At 42.4% G+C, this 19,898-nt stretch overlaps 1 protein-coding gene across 2 annotated transcripts in view; it reads right to left on the reverse strand.

Annotated features, from left to right (window-relative positions):
• Positions 1 to 14,853: 14,853 nt before the first annotated feature.
• The window catches only part of LOC126281416 (probable aconitate hydratase, mitochondrial), a 91,553-nt gene continuing 86,508 nt past the window's right edge, over positions 14,854 to 19,898 (reverse strand). Inside the window, exon 4 of one of the 2 annotated variants that reach the window (XM_049980353.1) lies at positions 14,854 to 15,060. Coding sequence is in view for 1 of the 2 variants with exons in the window: in XM_049980354.1 (XP_049836311.1) it covers positions 15,034 to 15,060 (27 nt within the window). In the remaining variant the exon portion in view is untranslated. The remainder of the gene's footprint in view (positions 15,061 to 19,898) is intronic. The other variant, XM_049980354.1, reaches the window with a different exon arrangement.

The following is a 19,898-nucleotide window of genomic DNA, read 5'->3' on the forward strand; positions in this document are numbered from 1 at the left end:
TGTCGAGCTGGAAAAAGCGTTCCACAGTATAAAATGGTGCAAGCTGTTCAAGATTCTGAAAAAAGTAGGGGTAAGCTATGGGAGAGACGGGTCATATACAATATGTACAACAACCAAGAGGGAATAATAAGAGTGCACGATCAAGAACGAAGTGCTCGTATTAAGAAAGGAGTAAGACAAGGCTGTAGCTTTTCGCCCCTACTCTTCAATCTGTACATCGAGGAAGCAATGATGGAAATAAAAGAAAGGTTCAGGAGTGGAATTAAAATACAAGGTGAAAGGATATCAATGATACGATTCGCTGATGACATTGCTATCCTGAGTGAAAGTGAAGAAGAATTAAATGATCTGCTGAACGGAATGAACAGTCTAATGAGTACACAGTATGGTTTGGGAGTAAATCGGAGAAAGACGAAGGTAATGAGAAGTAGTAGAAATGAGAACAGCGGAAACTTAACATCAGGATTGATGGTCACGAAGTCAATGAAGTTAAGGAATTCTGCTACCTAGGCAGTAAAATAACCAATGACGGACGGAGCAAGGAGGACATCAAAAGCAGACTCGCTATGGCAAAAAAGGCATTTCTGGCCAAGAGAAGTCTACTAATATCAAATACCGGCCTTAATTTGAGGAAGAAATTTCTGAGGATGTACGTCTGGAGTACAGCATTGTATGGTAGTTAAACATGGACTGTGGGAATACCGGAACAGAAGAGAATCGAAGCATTTGAGATGTGGTGCTATAGACGAATGTTGAAAATTAGGTGGACTGATAAGGTAAGGAATGAGGAGGTTCTACGCAGAATCGGAGAGGAAATGAATATGTCGAAAACACTGATAAGGAGAAGGGACAGGATGATAGGACATCTGCTAAGACATGAGGGATTGACTTCCACGGTACTAGAGGGAGCTGTAGAGGGCAAAAACTGTAGAGGAAGACAGAGATTGGAATACGTCAAGCAAATAATTGAGGACGTAGGTTGCAAGTGCTATTCTGAGATGAAGAGGTTAGCACAGGAAAGGAATTCGTGGCGGGCTGCATCAAACCAGTCAGTAGACTGATGACAAAAAAAAGGGGGGTGTGGACTACAACCAACACAGCAGTATAACATGCATGATAGGAGAGGCATTAGAGTTGACGGTATTGTAGACAAACTGCTGGTTGAATTACTGATTCCCGGATATAACTACTGTGGACCTGGAGGAAAGCTTTATAAATGGTTGGCATGCAGTGATAAAGGAATAAATCTGCTTGACGAGGCGCGTTTGGAACACGACATTGCATACATAATAAATAAAGATCTTCTAAGATGTCACGCTGCAGGTCGATTTTTATCAGATAAAGCCAAGGCAACACACGCAAGAAGGGATATTTCCGTAGTTCAACGCATTGTGACATTCAAAGCTGAAAAAACAATGTATGGTAAAAATTTGTGGGGTTTGGGGATGAATTCCAAAGCAAGTTACGAATGCAGTTCGTTGCACTCTAAAGAAGAAGAAGATGATGATGATGATGAAGAAGCCGGAGTGGGAGTATTAAAAAAACGGCATCCTGGCAGCGATGTATCATGCTAAAACATATCTGAAGCATAAGGGAACGGTTAAAGCACCACGGGTGTTCTCAAAAGCCAACATGTCAGGTAGAATTATTACCTTCCTCATGCCAGCCTAGGCAGGTCTCTCAGCAGTCGGTTAATTGGCTGGTGGTGCAGCAGCTACTGCCAGGACAGTCAAGACTGCACAGAACTCCCAGGAGCAACTAGAGGAGGCAAGAAGACAAATCATACGAGAGAAGCAGCAGCCATCTGGAAAGGACTGTATCTGAAACCATACAAGGAAGTATTAGGTATCTTCATAAATGGAAAAAGAAAAGCTCCTGGGGCATCCTACTATGTACAGCTCTTACAAATACAGATCTGTTAAGTCTTAGAAAAAAAGTTCAACGCTGCAAGATTCCGTGGTGTGCTTATGTGAAATACACTCCTGGAAATGGAAAAAAGAACACATTGACACCGGTGTGTCAGACCCACCATACTTGCTCCGGACATTGCGAGAGGGCTGTACAAGCAATGATCACACGCACGGCACAGCGGACACACCAGGAACCGCGGTGTTGGCCGTCGAATGGCGCTAGCTGCGCAGCATTTGTGCACCGCCGCCGTCAGTGTCAGCCAGTTTGCCGTGGCATACGGAGCTCCATCGCAGTCTTTAACACTGGTAGCATGCCGCGACAGAGTGGACGTGAACCGTATGTGCAGTTGACGGACTTCGAGCGAGGGCGTATAGTGGGCATGCGGGAGGCCGGGTGGACCTACCGCCGAATCGCTCAACACGTGGGGCGTGAGGTCTCCACAGTACATCGATGGTGTCGCCAGTGGTCGGCAGAAGGTACACGTGCCCGTCGACCTGGGACCGGACCGCAGCGACGCACGGATGCACGCCAAGACCGTAGGATCCTACGCAGTGCCGTAGGGGACCGCACCGCAACTTCACAGCAAATTAGGGACACTGTTGCTCCTGGGGTATCGGCGAGGACCATTCGCAACCGTCTCCATGAAGCTGGGCTACGGTCCCGCACACCGTTAGGCCGTCTTCCGCTCACGCCCCAACATCGTGCAGCCCGCCTCCAGTGGTGTCGCGACAGGCGTGAATGGAGGGACGAATGGAGACGTGTCGTCTTCAGCGATGAGAGTCGCTTCTGCCTTGGTGCCAATGATGGTCGTATGCGTGTTTGGCGCCGTGCAGGTGAGCGCCACAATCAGGACTGCATACGACCGAGGCACACAGGGCCAACACCCGGCATTATGGTGTGGGGAGCGATCTCCTACACTGGCCGTACACCTCTGGTGATCGTCGAGGGGACACTGAATAGAGCACGGTACATCCAAACCGTCATCGAACCCATCGTTCTACCATTCCTAGACCGACAAGGGAACTTGCTGTTCCAACAGGACAATGCACGTCCGCATGTATCCCGTGCCACCCAACGTGCTCTAGAAGGTGTAAGTCAACTACCCTGGCCAGCAAGATCTCCGGATCTATCCCCCATTGAGCATGTTTGGGACTGGATGAAGCGTCGTCTCACGCGGTCTGCACGTCCAGCACGAACGCTGGTCCAACTGAGGCGCCAGGTGGAAATGGCATGGCAAGCCGTTCCACAGGACTACATCCAGCATCTCTACGATCGTCTCCATGGGAGAATAGCAGCCTGCATTGCTGCGAAAGGTGGATATACACTGTACTAGTGCCGACATTGTGCATGCTCTGTTGCCTGTGTCTATGTGCCTGTGGTCCTGTCAGTGTGATCATGTGATGTATCTGACCCCAGGAATGTGTCAATAAACTTTCCCCTTCCTGGGACAATGAATTCACGGTGTTCTTATTTCAATTTCCAGGAGTGTACATTAACAAAGACTATGTACAAATCCAGAGAATGTGGAATTGTTAATTCAGATGTTGCTGGGGGACCTGGAAGCCCATGGTTGGCGTATTTAAAGAAAACCACACAAACAATGTCTTCTATGTCGACTCCTTTGCTGACCTGCAACCTCCAAAAGAATTACAGCGATACTTCACCAGCAGAAGATACGTGATTCACAATTTTCAACGCTACCAAGACTTTAATACTTACCACTGAGGTCATATGTGCATCATGTTCCTCCTGACACTTACAAAGAAGGATATATAAGAAGGTGCATTAAGCATCCATTCACCAGTTGATGTTAACATGCAGTGTCATATTGTATTTCCTACGACTACAAGCTTCCCTCGAAAGTGCATTACGTTTGGGATTGTCTGCACTGAACTATAAACAGGTTGCCTAATTCATACTTCCGTTCAGCTTGTTCTGGGTGCTCCCTGCCTGGCCTGGGGTCACTGGCCCGTCACGTCACCCGACCAGTGTGATGCGTCCTGGGAACATGCAGCTAAGGAAAGCGAAATAAACAACCCATCTACAAGGGCTTTTGTTAAGGTTTCGAGAACATACCTTCACCGAAGAGTCAAGCAGTATATTGCTCCCTCCTACGTATATCTCGCGAAGAGACCATGAGGATAAAATCAGAGAGATTAGAGCCCACACAGAAGCATACCGACAATCCTTCTTTCCACGTACAATACGAGACTGGAATAGAAGGGAGAACCGATAGAGGTACTCAGGGTCCCCTCCGCCACACACCGTCAGGTGGCTTGCGGAGTATGGATGTAGATGTAGATGTAGATGTAGAGTCCATAATTGCTCGTAAAATTTCAGTTTTAAAATGCTGTGGAAAGAGAACCACTGCTCAGAATGTCGTCAAACTTGAACAACATATTATTGATCCAGAAGGAAACGTCATAAAACAAAAAAAAGAAAAAAACGAAAATTGATCAATAGATGGCTCCATGTCAGAATATGCTCACCAACAGACGCGCGGCAGACGGCTGTTCCTCAGTTTGCGCCCAAGACGCCCAATATGACTGCCTCCATGAAGAATCAGGTGCTGCCGGTGAAGCTCTTTTACAAGTCGGTGACTGTGCGCAAGTAGAACAACAGAAGCTTTAGACACTCAGGGGTATGAATAAAGGCATTAGTCCGATGTCTGCTAAATTTCTGGAGAAAATAATTACTAAATTCTAAAAAAACAGGTTCTTTTGAAGTGCATTGTGTCAGAGGGAGGAAAGCAGTTTATCCGACGTCAGTTGCAGATGTGGCCACAGCGTTGCAACAGAGGTAGAGCGGTGGTGTGCAAACATGCAATGCACAGGGAAGTGCCCGAATGTTGGACATGCCTGCGAGCAGCGCGAGCCATAAAATCCAAAGAAACATCCTGCATTGCTATCCACGCAAAATCATCCAAGTTCAGGAATTGCTTCCTGCTGATAAGCTAGCAAGACAAACATTCACTCTGGAATTTCTTTCTCGCATGGAAGTTGACAATTAATGGCCATGGAACGTTTAATGGACAGACGAAGCACATTTCCATCTCCTAGGACATGTCAATCGTAGAATTTTAGAATTAGGGCAACGGAAGATCTGCACGCACATCAACCAGTACCACTTCATTCTCCAAAGTTGGCTGTATAGTGCAGGTCAACGGCATCGTTTATCGTAGGGCTGTATTTTTTATAGGTGATGAGTCCTGCGGCCCTATTAACCGTACCGTCACTGGCAAACGCTATGCGAGTGTTTTGCGCATTTTCATTCCGTCCCTTCAACAGCTTGGATGTGTGGTAGAATCATTTTTTTGTTAGACGGCGCTCCTCCGTGTTGCCATTGAAGCGGCTGCATTTCGGAAATGCTAAATTATCAGCTGTCATTTCCCTACAGCCTGTCCTTCCAGGTCACCTGATCTTATTTCGTGTGACTTGTGGCTGTGGAGTACGCTACAGAAAGAGAAGTGAAACAGCCTACAAATCATGGGACATACAAGATCCACTTCCTCGAGATTTCCCCATCTCCGAAATACAGGGTGTTTGTAAATCGGCTATACAAAAGTAATATGAGTTGGGGAAATGATAAATAACTTAACAGAGATGTTTGATACAGCAAGGGAGCATACATGTCCAAGTTTTATCACCTAACACTGCTAGTTCTCGGCATTTTCGCTGGGTAGCATGTGTCAATGGATTATTCCAACACTCACCTTGGAGTCATGTAATGGTGCAGAGCGTCTGAAATGTTGTTTATGGTTTCATGAATCTAAATCCGCTACTACTGTTCATAAACAATTCAGGACTACATATTGCAGGCCACTACCTCAAAGACAAACTGCTATTAATTGGTACAATCGTTACACCAAAACTGATTTGTATCACTTGGGACGCCGGTTCAGAGTCGGTCAGCAGCCTCTGACGCAGCACTTGAAAAAGTTCACCAATCTTACATTCGGAATGCGAGTAAACTAACGAGACGTGCTCGCTTAGAAATAAGTATCCTAATGCTATATTTTGAAAGTTATTACGGAAAAGCCTGTCACTCAAACCTTACGAATTGGAGCTGTTACAAGCTTTAACAAAAAGTGGCAAATAAAAACGAGCTGAGCTTTGGGCAGAAATGTTTAACAAAACGCAGACTGAACATGATTTTCTTAATAAAATTGTGTTCATCGACAAAGCCATCTTCCACACCTCCGGTAAAGTGAATCGGCATAATGTTCGGGTAAGGGGTGAACAAAACCTAATCATGTAATCGAACATGTACGTGGCTCGCCTAAGGCAATTTTTTTGTTCTGTAAGTTGTAGTAAGATTTCCGGTTCTTTCTTTCTTGTCGAGCCAACGGTAACTAGCCTGTTGAGCCAGGCATGCTTGAACATTATCTAATGCCTCAATTAGAACAAGATATGGGCTCAGAATTTATTTTCCAGCAAGGTGGGAGGCCACAACATTATCGTCGTGAAGTTTTCGCGTATCTCTGCCGGAACGTGCCGACTTGGATTGGACTTGGTTAAACAATATCCTGGGCACCACAGTCACATTAACCCCAATGGACCTCGTTTTTCTCCGAAGGAAAACTAGGTTTGTAATTTGCGTTGCAAAGAAAATCTGAAAACTTTAAATGCAACAGAGGAGATTCCTCAATGCAAAACATAAGCAAAATACACTTTAAATATGCTTATGTGCAAGCTAAGCTACAATGGAGCGATCTCACGAAACGAACGATGGATTTGCATTCACGGCGACCAACTTTGACTGTTCAGTGTTCCACGAGCAAGTGTCAGAAACAACTCAAATTCCGCGCCGTCAGAAAGCTTTTCCGCCACGGGGACAAGGCTTGAATTCCTGTATTCTGTGCAAGCGCTTTTCCTCTATAACAGTTAGTGTGTACACCAAAACCTTGGATTATGATTCCTTAAAATCAAATCTCAATTAAATTATTAACCTCTTTCAGATAACCTTATACCACATGAATGACATACCCTTGACGCAGTAGACAACCATCGGAAATATATTATTTAGGTACGTTGGTGCATAAGTCCTTACATTTCCGTGTCCCTTCGTATATGAAGCCCTCACGATTTCCTGTTTTCTTTGGAAATCCGATAAAGTTGATGTAAATTTCCTCTTCAGATACATGTCTCACAGAGTTTTGTCGCCTTTGTTTTATATGTCTGTTGCAATACTCATGGTTGTCCTGGTCGCAAATTCACTTCCATATTTTTCAGCATTCAATTACTTCAGTCACTGTACTCTTATCATCAGCCCTTTCTTCATCCATATTGATGAACTATGGTGAGATAAATGAAAACGAAACAGAATAATCACAAAAGTGTGGAAATGCGCTCGCGACAGGGATGTGGCATCGAGTGTCGTAAATTCGTATGGGCGGGAGAGAGCGAGACGTGCAATAGTTAGCCTGCTCCTTACCAAGAAATTCAGGGACATTCTTTTGACCTGCGTCTACCAACATAGAGAAGCTGTAGCGAGTGTCCGATCGGCTGGGAACTACTACCGTCCCGACACCCGGTATTAGGAGCTTCTTTATCTTGCCGGACAGTCAGACTACAAGTATCATGATACCACAACCACCCAAAGCGTTGGACTTCATGTCGGGCCGTTGTCTGTTAGGAGGAAAAGATTCCATTCAGTCGCAAGACAACAAAACACACTCATCTCGCACCGTCCTGTACAGTCACCCTAAACGAATTTCTAATTATTTTTTGTTGCCTTCCCTGGGGAATTATTGCCCATAATATTCACAGTCTGGAACGTTACCATTTGTACTCCCAATTTCGATAAACTATTTCTGTTTTAAACATTCTAACCATAAATTTATCACTTCTGCAAACTGTAAACGTGGAATATAAATACGACAGAATACAAAACATTATAAGTTGGAGAGAGTTTTGTATCTTGAAGGTAATGTACCTAAGAATGCATGATGTTTTTTGTCGTTACTTCAGTTTTGGAGTCTCATGAAGGAATAAGCACTAGAAAGCACAATAAGCGGTTTCCTGGATTATCTACAGCTTTTTGCTGTTGTGAGACATCATTTTTTTGGGTGCAACATTTGTAAATATTTTGCGTACTGCACATTTAAGTGCTGTATAATATGCTAAATATATTTGGTAAGAATTTTTAATTTTTCAGTTGCAATTGTTATAGCAAGTAAAATTCTGTGTCTTCTCTAAACTAGGTATATATAGTGTGGTCGGTTCATCCATATTTCATCGATCGTGCACCATCTTCAGCCTTGAAACGGGACATGTGATATCTACAAATGATCTGAGCTTCTTCCTTGTCTTAACGATTTTACCTGCCTTTGAAATGATAATGTGCGTGTTTCCAGTAGCTTCTATTTCAAAATATATTTAACTTGTGCCTGGTTTTCAATAATACTTCTACATAATTTCATTTCACTTACTGGTTATTGAAGGGTAGTAAAACAATAATAATATAACTGATAGACTGTTAAATAAAGTTGGTTGTCTTTTGCGCTTCCTGTATTATTGGTTTCAACTAACACAAATATAACTTATTCACAGGATCGCAATACACGTTGTACAGCATTTCTGCTGTGCAGCAGTTTTCTTTAGATCTGAAAATCTGAAAGCAAAGCTTCACTTCTTTCCGCTGTGATAACATTCTTGTAACGACCGGCTCAATACAAAGCCATAGCGTCTGACGAACAAATGGAATTTTCAAAGGTTCCTCCCCTTCACTTAATGTTTTATAGAATTTGTCTGTATACATTGTTTGGCGCTTAGAAGAATGATGCGAAAACCAGTTGTAGGTTTCTCGAATGAATTGCTTGTCAATGTCTCTTCTGTTGCATGACAGACTGCTAATTACAGCCGGCCGCGGTGGTCTCGCGGTTCTAGGCGCGCAGTCCGGAACCGCGCGACTGCTACGGTCACAGGTTCGAATCCTGCCTCGGGCATGGATGTGTGTGATTGTCCTTAGGTTAGTTAGGTTTAAGTAGTTCTAAGTTCTAGGGGACTTATGACCACAGCAGTTGAGTCCCATAGTGCTCAGAGCCATTTGAACCATTTTTTTGCTAACTGCAATGAATGACAAACGCAACGCATCATAATGCGTTGTGGTAAGTTTAAATCTCGTTTCAGGTTCTCATAAACATAATTGTTTATTTCTGTGTTTAAGGAAGCACTGTCAACCCTGACCCCAACTATATTTTCTGGTTAAGTTTATGACACTCCAACAGAGCATTTACTGAATTAGCAGTGGTTTCAACTACGCCAGATGCTAATTCCACCAAACACAAGAACATGCGTACCGAGACGCTGAACTAGCGTATACAAACGCCGACTAATTTTGGAACGGATATATCTATTGATTCATATAAAATTGAGCTGAATCCATTTTCACCACTATCTTGACGCAACATTTCCGAAAAGTGTGGAGCTAACACGTATACGACAATTTCTCTGCACTTAGTTCTGTTTAACTGGAGTTCTCTCGCACTTCTGCTCTCTGAAAATTGTTTTTTTCGTTATTCTGACAAGTGATCACACGAAAGAAATGAGCTTTGTTTAGCAATGAACATGCAGATTCTCCGATAATTTTTGGTATTTGTTTTAGTCGCGCATTTAAGCGGAAGTTTTCGGTATCGAGAACTTTCGGAAGTTCGCTGTGTTTAACATGGTTTTTAAAGTCTGTTAATTTTGCGTTGACTTCGCACTTGCAGCAAGTACAACACAGCGTAACCACCCTTCAGATTGAGGATAGGACTTTCAAATTTATCTGTAATGTTGTTCGTCTTTAGGATTATGGCCCACTGCGAAACACCAGCGAACTGCACAATTTCGCACACGGATCCACTTTGAATCAAACAGTGAAGTGAACGTAACTTAACACTACCAGCAACCTGTATAACACTGCATTCTGCGAGAATCATTGTTGGAACTTGTTTACCTGTCTCCTTCTTTAGATTAGAATGAGGAAGTGCTCAACTCAAGTTGCTTTTGCTTCATTAGTGGTGTCATACAAGAAGAAATCATCTTTATTTACTCTGCAAATCTCTAACTGATTATTTTTTATATGTAAGTTGAGTGCTAGCGTCAGGAATACCCTGTATACGGCCTACTCGCCTCTTGAAAACAAGTTCATACTTTCCCCTCACGTACTAAAGAACCCACAATCGCAAGAGAAGTATTTGGTGCACATATTTTTTTTCCGTATACCTCTCTACATTATTGAAAAAGTAATATGGAATTAATTTGGGAGTCATGATAGTGAAAAGTCTTCAGATTTTGCGAAACATATCAAACTAAACATATCCGCAATCCCTAACATGAATTCCAGTCGCTGTCATGGTTGTGAAACACCTCATACTTAGCGACTCTTCCCCCAAGTTGGCAACACTGCAGCAATGTGCCCCATGTCTTTTGTTTCACATATGCTGCCGCTTACAGCGCCATCCAGTGGTGAAATTTTCGTTAGTTTTTTTTTGTTTCCATAACGTTTCCCTCTTTCCCCCTTTTAAATTTGACTTTATTCTGAGCACTGTTTCGAAACTGGAACTTTAATACTCATCACGAAGTACTTGTTCACAGATTATACAAACCAGAAAGTTCTAGTAGCAGCAGCCTGTGAGGAATAGCAAGACGTCTTTTTCTTTTTTTTTCTGCGTAATAACATCTATGTCGGCAGATGCAGGTATTGTCTGTCTCTTCTATGTTTTAGCACTAAAATCATAACTCCCTAATTTTGATTGGTTTTGTGGAGAATGACATGGCATATTTTGCAAATGGTGTTAAATGTAAGATAACTTGTCATTACAGCGTGCATAATGTAATGTCATCATGGCATATTCAGCAAAATGATGGAAAATTTGTCAAGTAAAATGGAAGACTCCAACATATTTATGACAAAGCGAAGTGCTGCTTCATGATATTGCTTCTAAATTTGGTTCTTGCGAGTTACTCTGGCATTGTGTGCGTATAAATGAATGAAGTCGTGGCGTATTCTGCAAAATGGCGGAAAATTTCTTGCTTCTAAATTTGGTTTGGCGAGTTATTAGATGCTTTTTTAGCATTTCAGAAACTGTTAGTCCATTGGTGTCAAATCCGGAAATTGGCCGTATTGGCTGTACAAGTGGCAAATTGGCAGGGAAAGTTGTGAAACTGGCAGGACGGCAAACATCGGCTGAGTATACTGCCCTGCAAAACAGGATCCAGATGGCATCTTTCTGGCATTACATTGTTAACTTTACCAACGGATTACATTCTGCTCACTATGAAAGGACAAACAAGAACAATATCAATGGTCTCATGCACTCCCGTTCTCCTTTCGGTTAGACCTACGCTGCTGTTCACAACGTGGAGTACTCCTTTCCTATACAGAGCGTAAAAGTAGAGTTTGTAAGTAAACATTTATAATGATGAGTGATTGCTCACCTCTTCTCTTTTCATTTTCGTGTTTTACTTATCATGGTTAACTTTTGGACACTACTGCTTGTAGGTTCAAAATGTGTAAGTGCCATCCTTTTATTAATAACCATGGCTTTGTGAAAATTCAATTTCCCTTGAGTGTCCACTTAACTCTCCCACTATATTATTATTATTACGTTAGGACATACTGGGATGAAACAGGTGATGTTTGAATTCTATTTATGTAATTCGTCTTTCATTTCTGTCGTTAATTTTAATCTGTCATTGGTCAGCAGTAATATATTACTGTTCCAGTGATGGATATCTTACTTTCTGCGGATTTACTGGTGCTTCTCTTCCAACACCAGAGTTCGTCAGACTGCGCTCTAGGCTGTTCCCGTCTGTTCCTAACGATCAAATATCTTCTCATAGCACAAACACGGGATACAGCCAACTGAAACCTTCGTCCTAGCTCGTCACGGAGCTTCTGGGGCGTCGCGCGACGTCCCACTTTCAAAAGACCCTCAGATCCGACCACCTGAAGGGAAAACGAGCATCGCCAACAGGCAGCATACCATCACCAACTAGTTTCTAGAAATTTCCGTTGATAACAGTTTAAAGTGAAAACGCAGGTCGCTGGCTAACGGCTCCCCACTCTGCTATGTGATGTCGCTGGCTAACGGCTCCCCTCTCTGCTATGTGATATCTTCACACTTACCTTACGGACCGATCCTCCTTCATTTTCACCATCGCTGTAGAATTTGAAGATAATTGCCAATACATCAATTTCCAAAAGCAGTACAACACTGTTCTTCAATAAGCACAAAAGAAAGACGCCCTTGAAGGTTACAGCATTCCAGAGCACTTTGAAGTATAACACATTTGTAGCTTGTTTAGCTGACTGTTGGTAGCTGGATGTGTAGCGTAGCAGTCTTGTGATCGTAAAATTGCTGTTTGGAATCTCGCTAAAAGCACCTTTTTTCTGTTATTATATGAACTCCACATTTATAAAGAAGTAGAAACGTTAATCAATATTAATACTGAAACACAATTTATAATAAACCAAACGTATTATTTATTTATCTTCTGTTATACAAATACGTGAAGTGCCTTATTTTAAAATTAAAAACCTATGCGTCAAATATGCTGTTCACTCTATAGAAATAAAGTTTTTATTTTCTCTTTTACGTTTTGAAATTTTGCAACAAATTTTAATTTCTTGTGAATACTGATATTTTCATGTCATCAGTAATTAACAGTAAAGAGACGTTACTTTTACAAAAAATTATGTTTCAGTGCACATGAATTAACATTTCGATTTGTTAATAAATGAAATTTTAATAAAAGTAAAAAAAAAATTCCTACACATTCAACTACCAACATCTGTATCAATAAGTTACAAATATTTTACTCTTACCAGAATTCGGAAATCTTTTAATCTTCAAAGGCGGTTTTTCCGAGGTTTTTTTTCTGATTGCGTAGTATTGCTTTAGGTCAGTCATGTCCGGGAACTGACCTCCAAATTCTATAAGGATGAGAAAAATCTAAGAAGGCCAGTCCGTAAGTTTCCTTTGTGAGCACTTTACAGTCCCCCTCCCTCCCTCACTAAACTGCAAGACTCCCATAGAAAACTAGTAAATGATCGATCTGTATTCCACACTCGTACACGGGAAAGCAGTCTCGAACTCTTGAAAGGATTTCTGCACCGATGAAACTACTTTAGTGATACTCACAATTATTCACTCCCTACTTTATTCACTCCTTCCTCACAGGGCCCACAACTCTCTCCCTACACCATGAAGGGAGATTCACTCACTGCAGAATTATACATCGAAACACCACCTCCACCTCAGGGAGCACACCACTTGCGTTGTACACAGATCGAGGGCCGACTTCTACACTGAAGCGCCAAAGAGACTGGTAAAGGCATGAGTATTCAAATACAGATATGTAAACGGGCAGGATACGGCGCCGCGGTCGGCAACGCCTAAGTAAGACAAGTGTCTGGCGCAGTTGTTAGATCGGTGACTGCTGCTACAATGACCGGTTATCAAGATTTAAGTGAGCCTGAACGTGGTGTTATAGTCGGCGCACGAGCGATGGGACACAGCATCTCCGAGCTAGAGATGAAGCGGGGGTTTTCCCGTACGACCTTTTCACGAGTGCACCGTGAGTATCAGGAATCTGGTAAAACATCAAATCTCCGACATCGCTGCGGGCAGGAAAAGATCCTGCAAGAACGGAACCAACGAAGACTGAAGATTGCTGCAGACTTCAACGCTCGGATATCAACAAGTGTCAGCGTGTGAATCATTCAACGAAACATCGTCATATGAGCTTTCGGAGCCGAAGGCCCACTCGCGTACCCTCGATGACCGCACGACACAAAGCTTTACGCCTCGCCTGGGCCTGTCAACACCGACATTGGATTGTTGACGACTGCAAACATGTTGCCTGGTCGGACGAGTCTCGTTTCAAATTATATCAGCACGAATGGACGTTACTGTTATGGAGATAACCTCATGAATCCATGGACCCTGCATGTCAACAGGGGACTGTTCAAGCTGGTGGAGGCTACGTAAGGAGACATCCTCATGAACCCATCGACACTGCATGTCAGCAGGGGACTGTCCAAGCTGGTGAGGGCTATGTAACGGTGTGGGGCGTGTGCAGTTGGAGTGATACGGGACCTCTGATATGTCTAGATAAGACTGTGACAGGTAACACGTACGAAAGCATCCTGTCTGATCATCTGAATCCATTCATATCCATTCCGACGGACTTTTTCAATTCCAGCAGGGCAATACGACACCCACACATCCAGATATGCTGTAGAGTGGCTCCAGGGACACTCTTCTGATTTTAAACACTTCCGCTAGCCACCAAACTCCCCAGACATGAATATTATCGAGAATATCTGGGATGCCTTGCAACGCGCTGCTCAGAAGAGGTCTCCATCCCCTCGTACTGTTACGCATTTATGGATAGCCCTGCCGGATTCACGGTGTCAATTCGCTCCAGCGCTACTTCAGACGTGAGTAGAGTCCATGCCATGTCGTGTTGCGGCACTTCTGCTTGCTCGCGGGAGCTCTACCCGATATTAGTCAGGTGTAACAGTTTCTTTGGCTGTTCAGTGTACATATGGTCCAAGAAATGAACCATCTTAACTGATGTAGTCCAACGCCTTAGAAAATCTTGTAGATTAATAGCCCACGTCTCATCAAGGTTTAAATGTTAAGTAAAGCTGGTGACCCAAATGCAGAAAATATGGAGGACCACAAACTGTTGTATGGTGTGGTCTACGACTGGGTCTCAATTACAAATGGTTTTCAGGAATTAATATAAGGGGGGACAGCCAGGTTCATTACAGTAGCTCAGATAATGTGCTGGGATAAAGACTAAAGAAGTATCTGAAATACTAGCAAAAATCCCCAAGAAAAGTCATTGACTTTAATAAGCTAGATTACGTTGTATAAATAAATATAAACTAAAGACTAGGAAGTCTAAACGTAAACGAAACAGTAGGGTCATTAATAAAGATACATTCTTCTGTTAACAGCCGATCACTTTTATTCTCACAGCAGTGTGAAACAACATACATGATTATACATTCGGTGACGATCACATGCAAATGCACACATTTTCCTCGCTGAATAGTCTTGGTTAAAACAGTTAGCAGGCCAGTTCATTAGCTTCGTGGTCCCAACACGTTATGCTGAGAAAATATCTATGCTGGGTCCAGATAACAACATAGCTGCAACATAAATGAACGAATTTCAAGTGACCAGTTCCACAAACAATTACAGTCTTTAAATTTGCAAATGTACTCTGTAACTCACTGTAAACTATGCCACAAATGATACTTTTTGTTCAACTGAGTATCAAGATTTCTCCTCGTTGCATCACTGTGAAACATGTAAAGAATAATTGCTTGTAAGTCTCTTTGCGGGTGTTAATTATCTCCAAGATCGCTGTGGAACTGAAATGTATATAAATACATGATTTTTTTACCTTCCTGATCGAGAATCATTTCTCTGTTTGCTTTAATTTTATAGCATTTATGTGACGAACCCCTGTCCCATCTCTGATCATGCTTGTTGTCATTCTTAAGGCATGTTCAGCATTTGCTCTTCGTTCATTCTTACGTGGATTTCATATTCTCGTGTAATATTTCAGAACTAGTCTACCAACCACAGACATATTGCAGCTTCTCATAATCTTTCCTATTAATGTGGCTATTTCGCCTCAAATTGGCAGGAATACATAATTGTTCCATTTTACATGCTTGTATGTACACTGGTACTGGCAGGTATTTCACCGTATTGATTGCTCCCATTTCTAATGTATTATTCATGGTCAAAAGCTATTTAAATGTGAGAGATACATAAACTTCACATCTAGACCCAGTTGTCAATCCTTTTATCTGGTTAAAATCTTGCGACGAACCTACTGCACATTTTTTAAAGTCGTAGTCTGAGCATATAACTCACATGATCCCCTCTTGAAGATTATTTGTACCAGAGCAACAGTGTCTATTAGACTTCAGCAGGATCGTTATGAAGATTATTTGCACCAGAGCTACATTGTCCAATGGACTTCGGCAGGATCGTTATAAATTCATAAATGAAAGAGGAGTCAAGACAAGGAGAATGCATATGACCAAATCTATTGTCATCGATTACGGAGAAAGTTTTCAAGTCCTGATTTATATTAACGACATAGGAGACAATCTTAGTAGCCGTCTTAATTTGTTTGCAGATGATTATGTCATTTACCGCCTTGTAAAGTCATCATATGACCAAAACGAATCGCAAAATTATTTAGATATCTGTATGGTGCGAAAAGTGATAATTGACGCTGAATAAAGAAGAGTGTATAGTTATTCATATGAGTATTAAAAGAAATCCGCTAAATTTCGATTACGCGATAAGCCACACAAATCTGAAAGCTGTAAATTCAACTAAATACTTAGGGATTACAATTACAAATACCCTAACTTGGAACGATCACATAGATAATGTGTTGGATAGAGCCAACCAAAGACTGCGATTCAATGGTAGAACATTTAGGGTGCAACAGGTCTACGAAAGAGACTGCTTACGCCACTCTTATAAAGAGACTGCTTACGCCACTCTTATCATATTCTGGAGTATTGCTGTGCGGTGTGGGATCCGCATCAGATAGGACTGACGGATAACATCGAAAAAGCACAAAGAAGGGCAGCTCGCTTTGTATTATCGAAATAGGGGAGATAGTGAGACAGACATGATACGTGAATTGGAGTGGAAATCATTAAAACAAAAGGCGTTTTTCGTTGCAACGGGGTCTTCTCATGAAATTGCAATCACCAGTTTTCTCCTCTGATTGCGAAAACATTTTGTTGGCACCCACCTACGTAAGGAGAAATGATCATCACGATAAAATAAGAGAAATCAGGCTCGCACATAAAAATGTAAGTGCTCGTTTTTCCCGCTCGTCGTTCGAGAGTGAAACGGTAGAGAGAGAAAGCTTGAAGGTGGTTCATTGAACCCTCTGCCAGGCACTTTATTGTGAATAGTAGAGTATTCACGTAGATGTAGATGTAGAAAGAAAAGAGGGAATTCATGTGAATGGGGCATATTTAAAACACTTATATTTTTCGGATGACATTTCTCCGTTTGCCTCTAGTGTAGATGAACTTGAACAAATTATGAAAGCACATAATGGGGCGAATTTAATTTTAGCATTGATAGATACTCTTGAACGCCTCTAGTTTAGATGATCTTCAACAAATAATGGAAGCACTTAATAGGACCAATTCAATTTTACCACTGATGGCTGTTTTTGAACACTGTGACTGTTCCTTTGACGGGCAATGCTGAAGAAAATCCGCTATCAATCAAATTGAAGGTAGTTTATTTAAAACACAACCTGTTTCGGATCTATGCCGATCTTCACGTGGTTACATTCAGTTTTGTCTTTGCACATCCAGTGTTGAGTTCTATATAGATTGAGTATTCAAATGGTAATGCATATTTGACTCCGAAGTAGTAATGTGCAGTACCATTTTCCCGTAATGGCACGCTAATTGCGCTTAAAACGGTATAAATTGTGGACGAAACGTAAAATCACAGCATCCAAGGTGTTTACACTCAAATATAGAAATTATGGTTAATGAGGTATTCGAAGGTAAAACACATCTTCGCATATTACCATACAGTCGTAATTATGTCTTTCGCAGGTTTGTCTCCCGATCGATTTATTTGTTTTCCTTTGCCTTCTAGTAATTCTCAACATGCGTTTCTCCATTACTGTCTGAGCAACCCCCAGGTTTTTACTGTTTTTCGCGTTAAAAGCCCATCTCTCAAGATTGTAGTTCAGAGCTGGTCATAAATACTGATTGTAAACTTCAAATTTGTTGACACATGGGAATCATTGTTCTGATAAAATTATTTCTTTTACCATGCACTATCCCAGTTATTTTTACTCCTCTATTTATCTCGTATGCTGTTGATCCAGTTATTGCCTTCAACTGCCAGACATCCAGACTCCACCAACTGGCTCTACACTTTCATTACTAATTTATAGCATTATTAAAGGTTTTTGATTGTATATTGTTCTAACCTTTTAAAACTAAAGTTCTGGCCAATTCTAAACTAGCCTTATTATATTTATTCCTGTCCATTATCACATCTGTCAACTCTAGCAATGTTTGTAAATGTGAAAATGTGGTTCAGATTTCAAGTTAAACTGTAAGGCCTCCTATAACGAGCTGTGTAAGTCAATTCAAAGGTCGAGTGCAGGCGATGACATGCCACTTCCAATAGATCACGCCTAGTATGGTGCTGATAACTGTCTCGCTTCACTACGATTATTGTACTATAAGCCTTTTCCCTGTGGCTTTCTCCATACATGTATTCGACATGTGTATTCAATACACCTCGTCCTCTCCCTCTCTGTGTCCACCTCTGTCTGTCCACCTCATCCTCCCACTTTCATCAGTCAATCTCCTCCTCACCACTCTCTCTGTCTCTTCATGTCATCTTTATCCATTCCCCCATCTGTCTGTCCACATCATCCTCCCACTTTCATCAGTCAATCTCCTCCTCACCACTCTCTCTGTCTCTTCATGTCATCTTTATCCATTCCCCCATCTGTCTGTCCACATCATCCTCCCACTTTCATCAGTCAATCTCCTTCTCACCACTCTCTCTGTCTCTTCATGTCATCTTTATCCATTCCCCCATCCTCTTTCTGTGACCATATATTCTTCCCTCTCCCTCTGACCAAATTCTCCTCACCATTTCCATCTCCACCTCCCATTCTTCATTTTTCACCTGATTACTTCCCCTGTACACCTTCCACCTGCCTGATGTATCTCCCTCTTCTCCCCTCTCTCTGTTCATTTCCCTCTACCCCTCACTCTGTGCATCCCCTCTTTTATCCATCTCATTTTGTTCCCAGCCATGTTCATCAGCACATGTAGCCCCTGCAATACAGTTCAGTACACCAGCCTAACCAACACAAAACACGTGTCATGCAGGGCCTCACGTTAAGGCCGCCATGCAAAGCAGATCGATAAAAGAGGACAATATTGTTGGCCTTTCATGCAGGGCAGCCTGCTTATCAAGGCCCAGAAAACCTTTCCTTGCCTCTCACAAATAAGTTTCCCTGACAAGCAGGTTGATTGGCAGCCTGATACTGTTCCCACACAACATGCCAGTCCTGCAGACAACCTGTATGCTAGGGGATGGAAAAAGAAACATGTTCCTGCTGGAACTTGGAGGTCATAAGCCCCATGGTGCTGCTACTTGTGAGGACTGCTGTTTATACATACAAACATACGAATACACACATATAAAAAAGGTTTGCATCACCTCAATTCTGAGAGTTCTGGTACGTGTACAGAAAACTGGCTAGAGATCAGCATACACATCACTTCTGCCCTTTTTATTGCTCATGAAAACCACACGTTGCAGGTTTACCACCATACAGAGAGACCACCAGAGGTGGTGGTCCAAATTGCTGTACACACCAGTAGCTCTAATACCCAGTAGCAACTCCTCTTGCATTGATGCATGCCTGTATTTTTCATGGCATACTATCCACAAGTTCATCAAGGCACTGTTGGTCCAGACCAAAAGTTCATCAAGGCACTGTTGGTCCAGATTGTCCCACTCCTCAATTTCAATTTGGCATAGATCCCTCAGAGTGGCTGGTGGGTCACATCGTCCACAAACAGCTCTTTTCAATCTATGCTAGGCATGTTCGATAGGGTTCATGTCTGGAGAACATGCTTGCCACTCTAGTTGAGCAATGTCATTATCCTGCAGGAAGTCGTTCACAAGATGTGCACAATGGGGGTGCGAATTGTCACCCATGAAGGCGAATGCCTCGCCAAGTTGCTCCTGATGTGGTTACACTATCAGTTGGAGGATGGCATTCAAATATCATACAGTCGTTACGGCGCCTTCCATGACCACCAGCGTACGTCGCCCCACATAATACCACCCCAAAACATCAGGAAACCTCCACTTTGCTGCACTCACTGGACAATGTGTCTAAGGCGTTCAGCCTGATCGGGTTGCCTCCAAACACGTCTCTGACGATTGT

Source organism: Schistocerca gregaria, chromosome 7, assembly GCF_023897955.1.
Source record: "Schistocerca gregaria isolate iqSchGreg1 chromosome 7, iqSchGreg1.2, whole genome shotgun sequence".
NCBI classification, from domain to species: domain Eukaryota; kingdom Metazoa; phylum Arthropoda; class Insecta; order Orthoptera; family Acrididae; genus Schistocerca; species Schistocerca gregaria.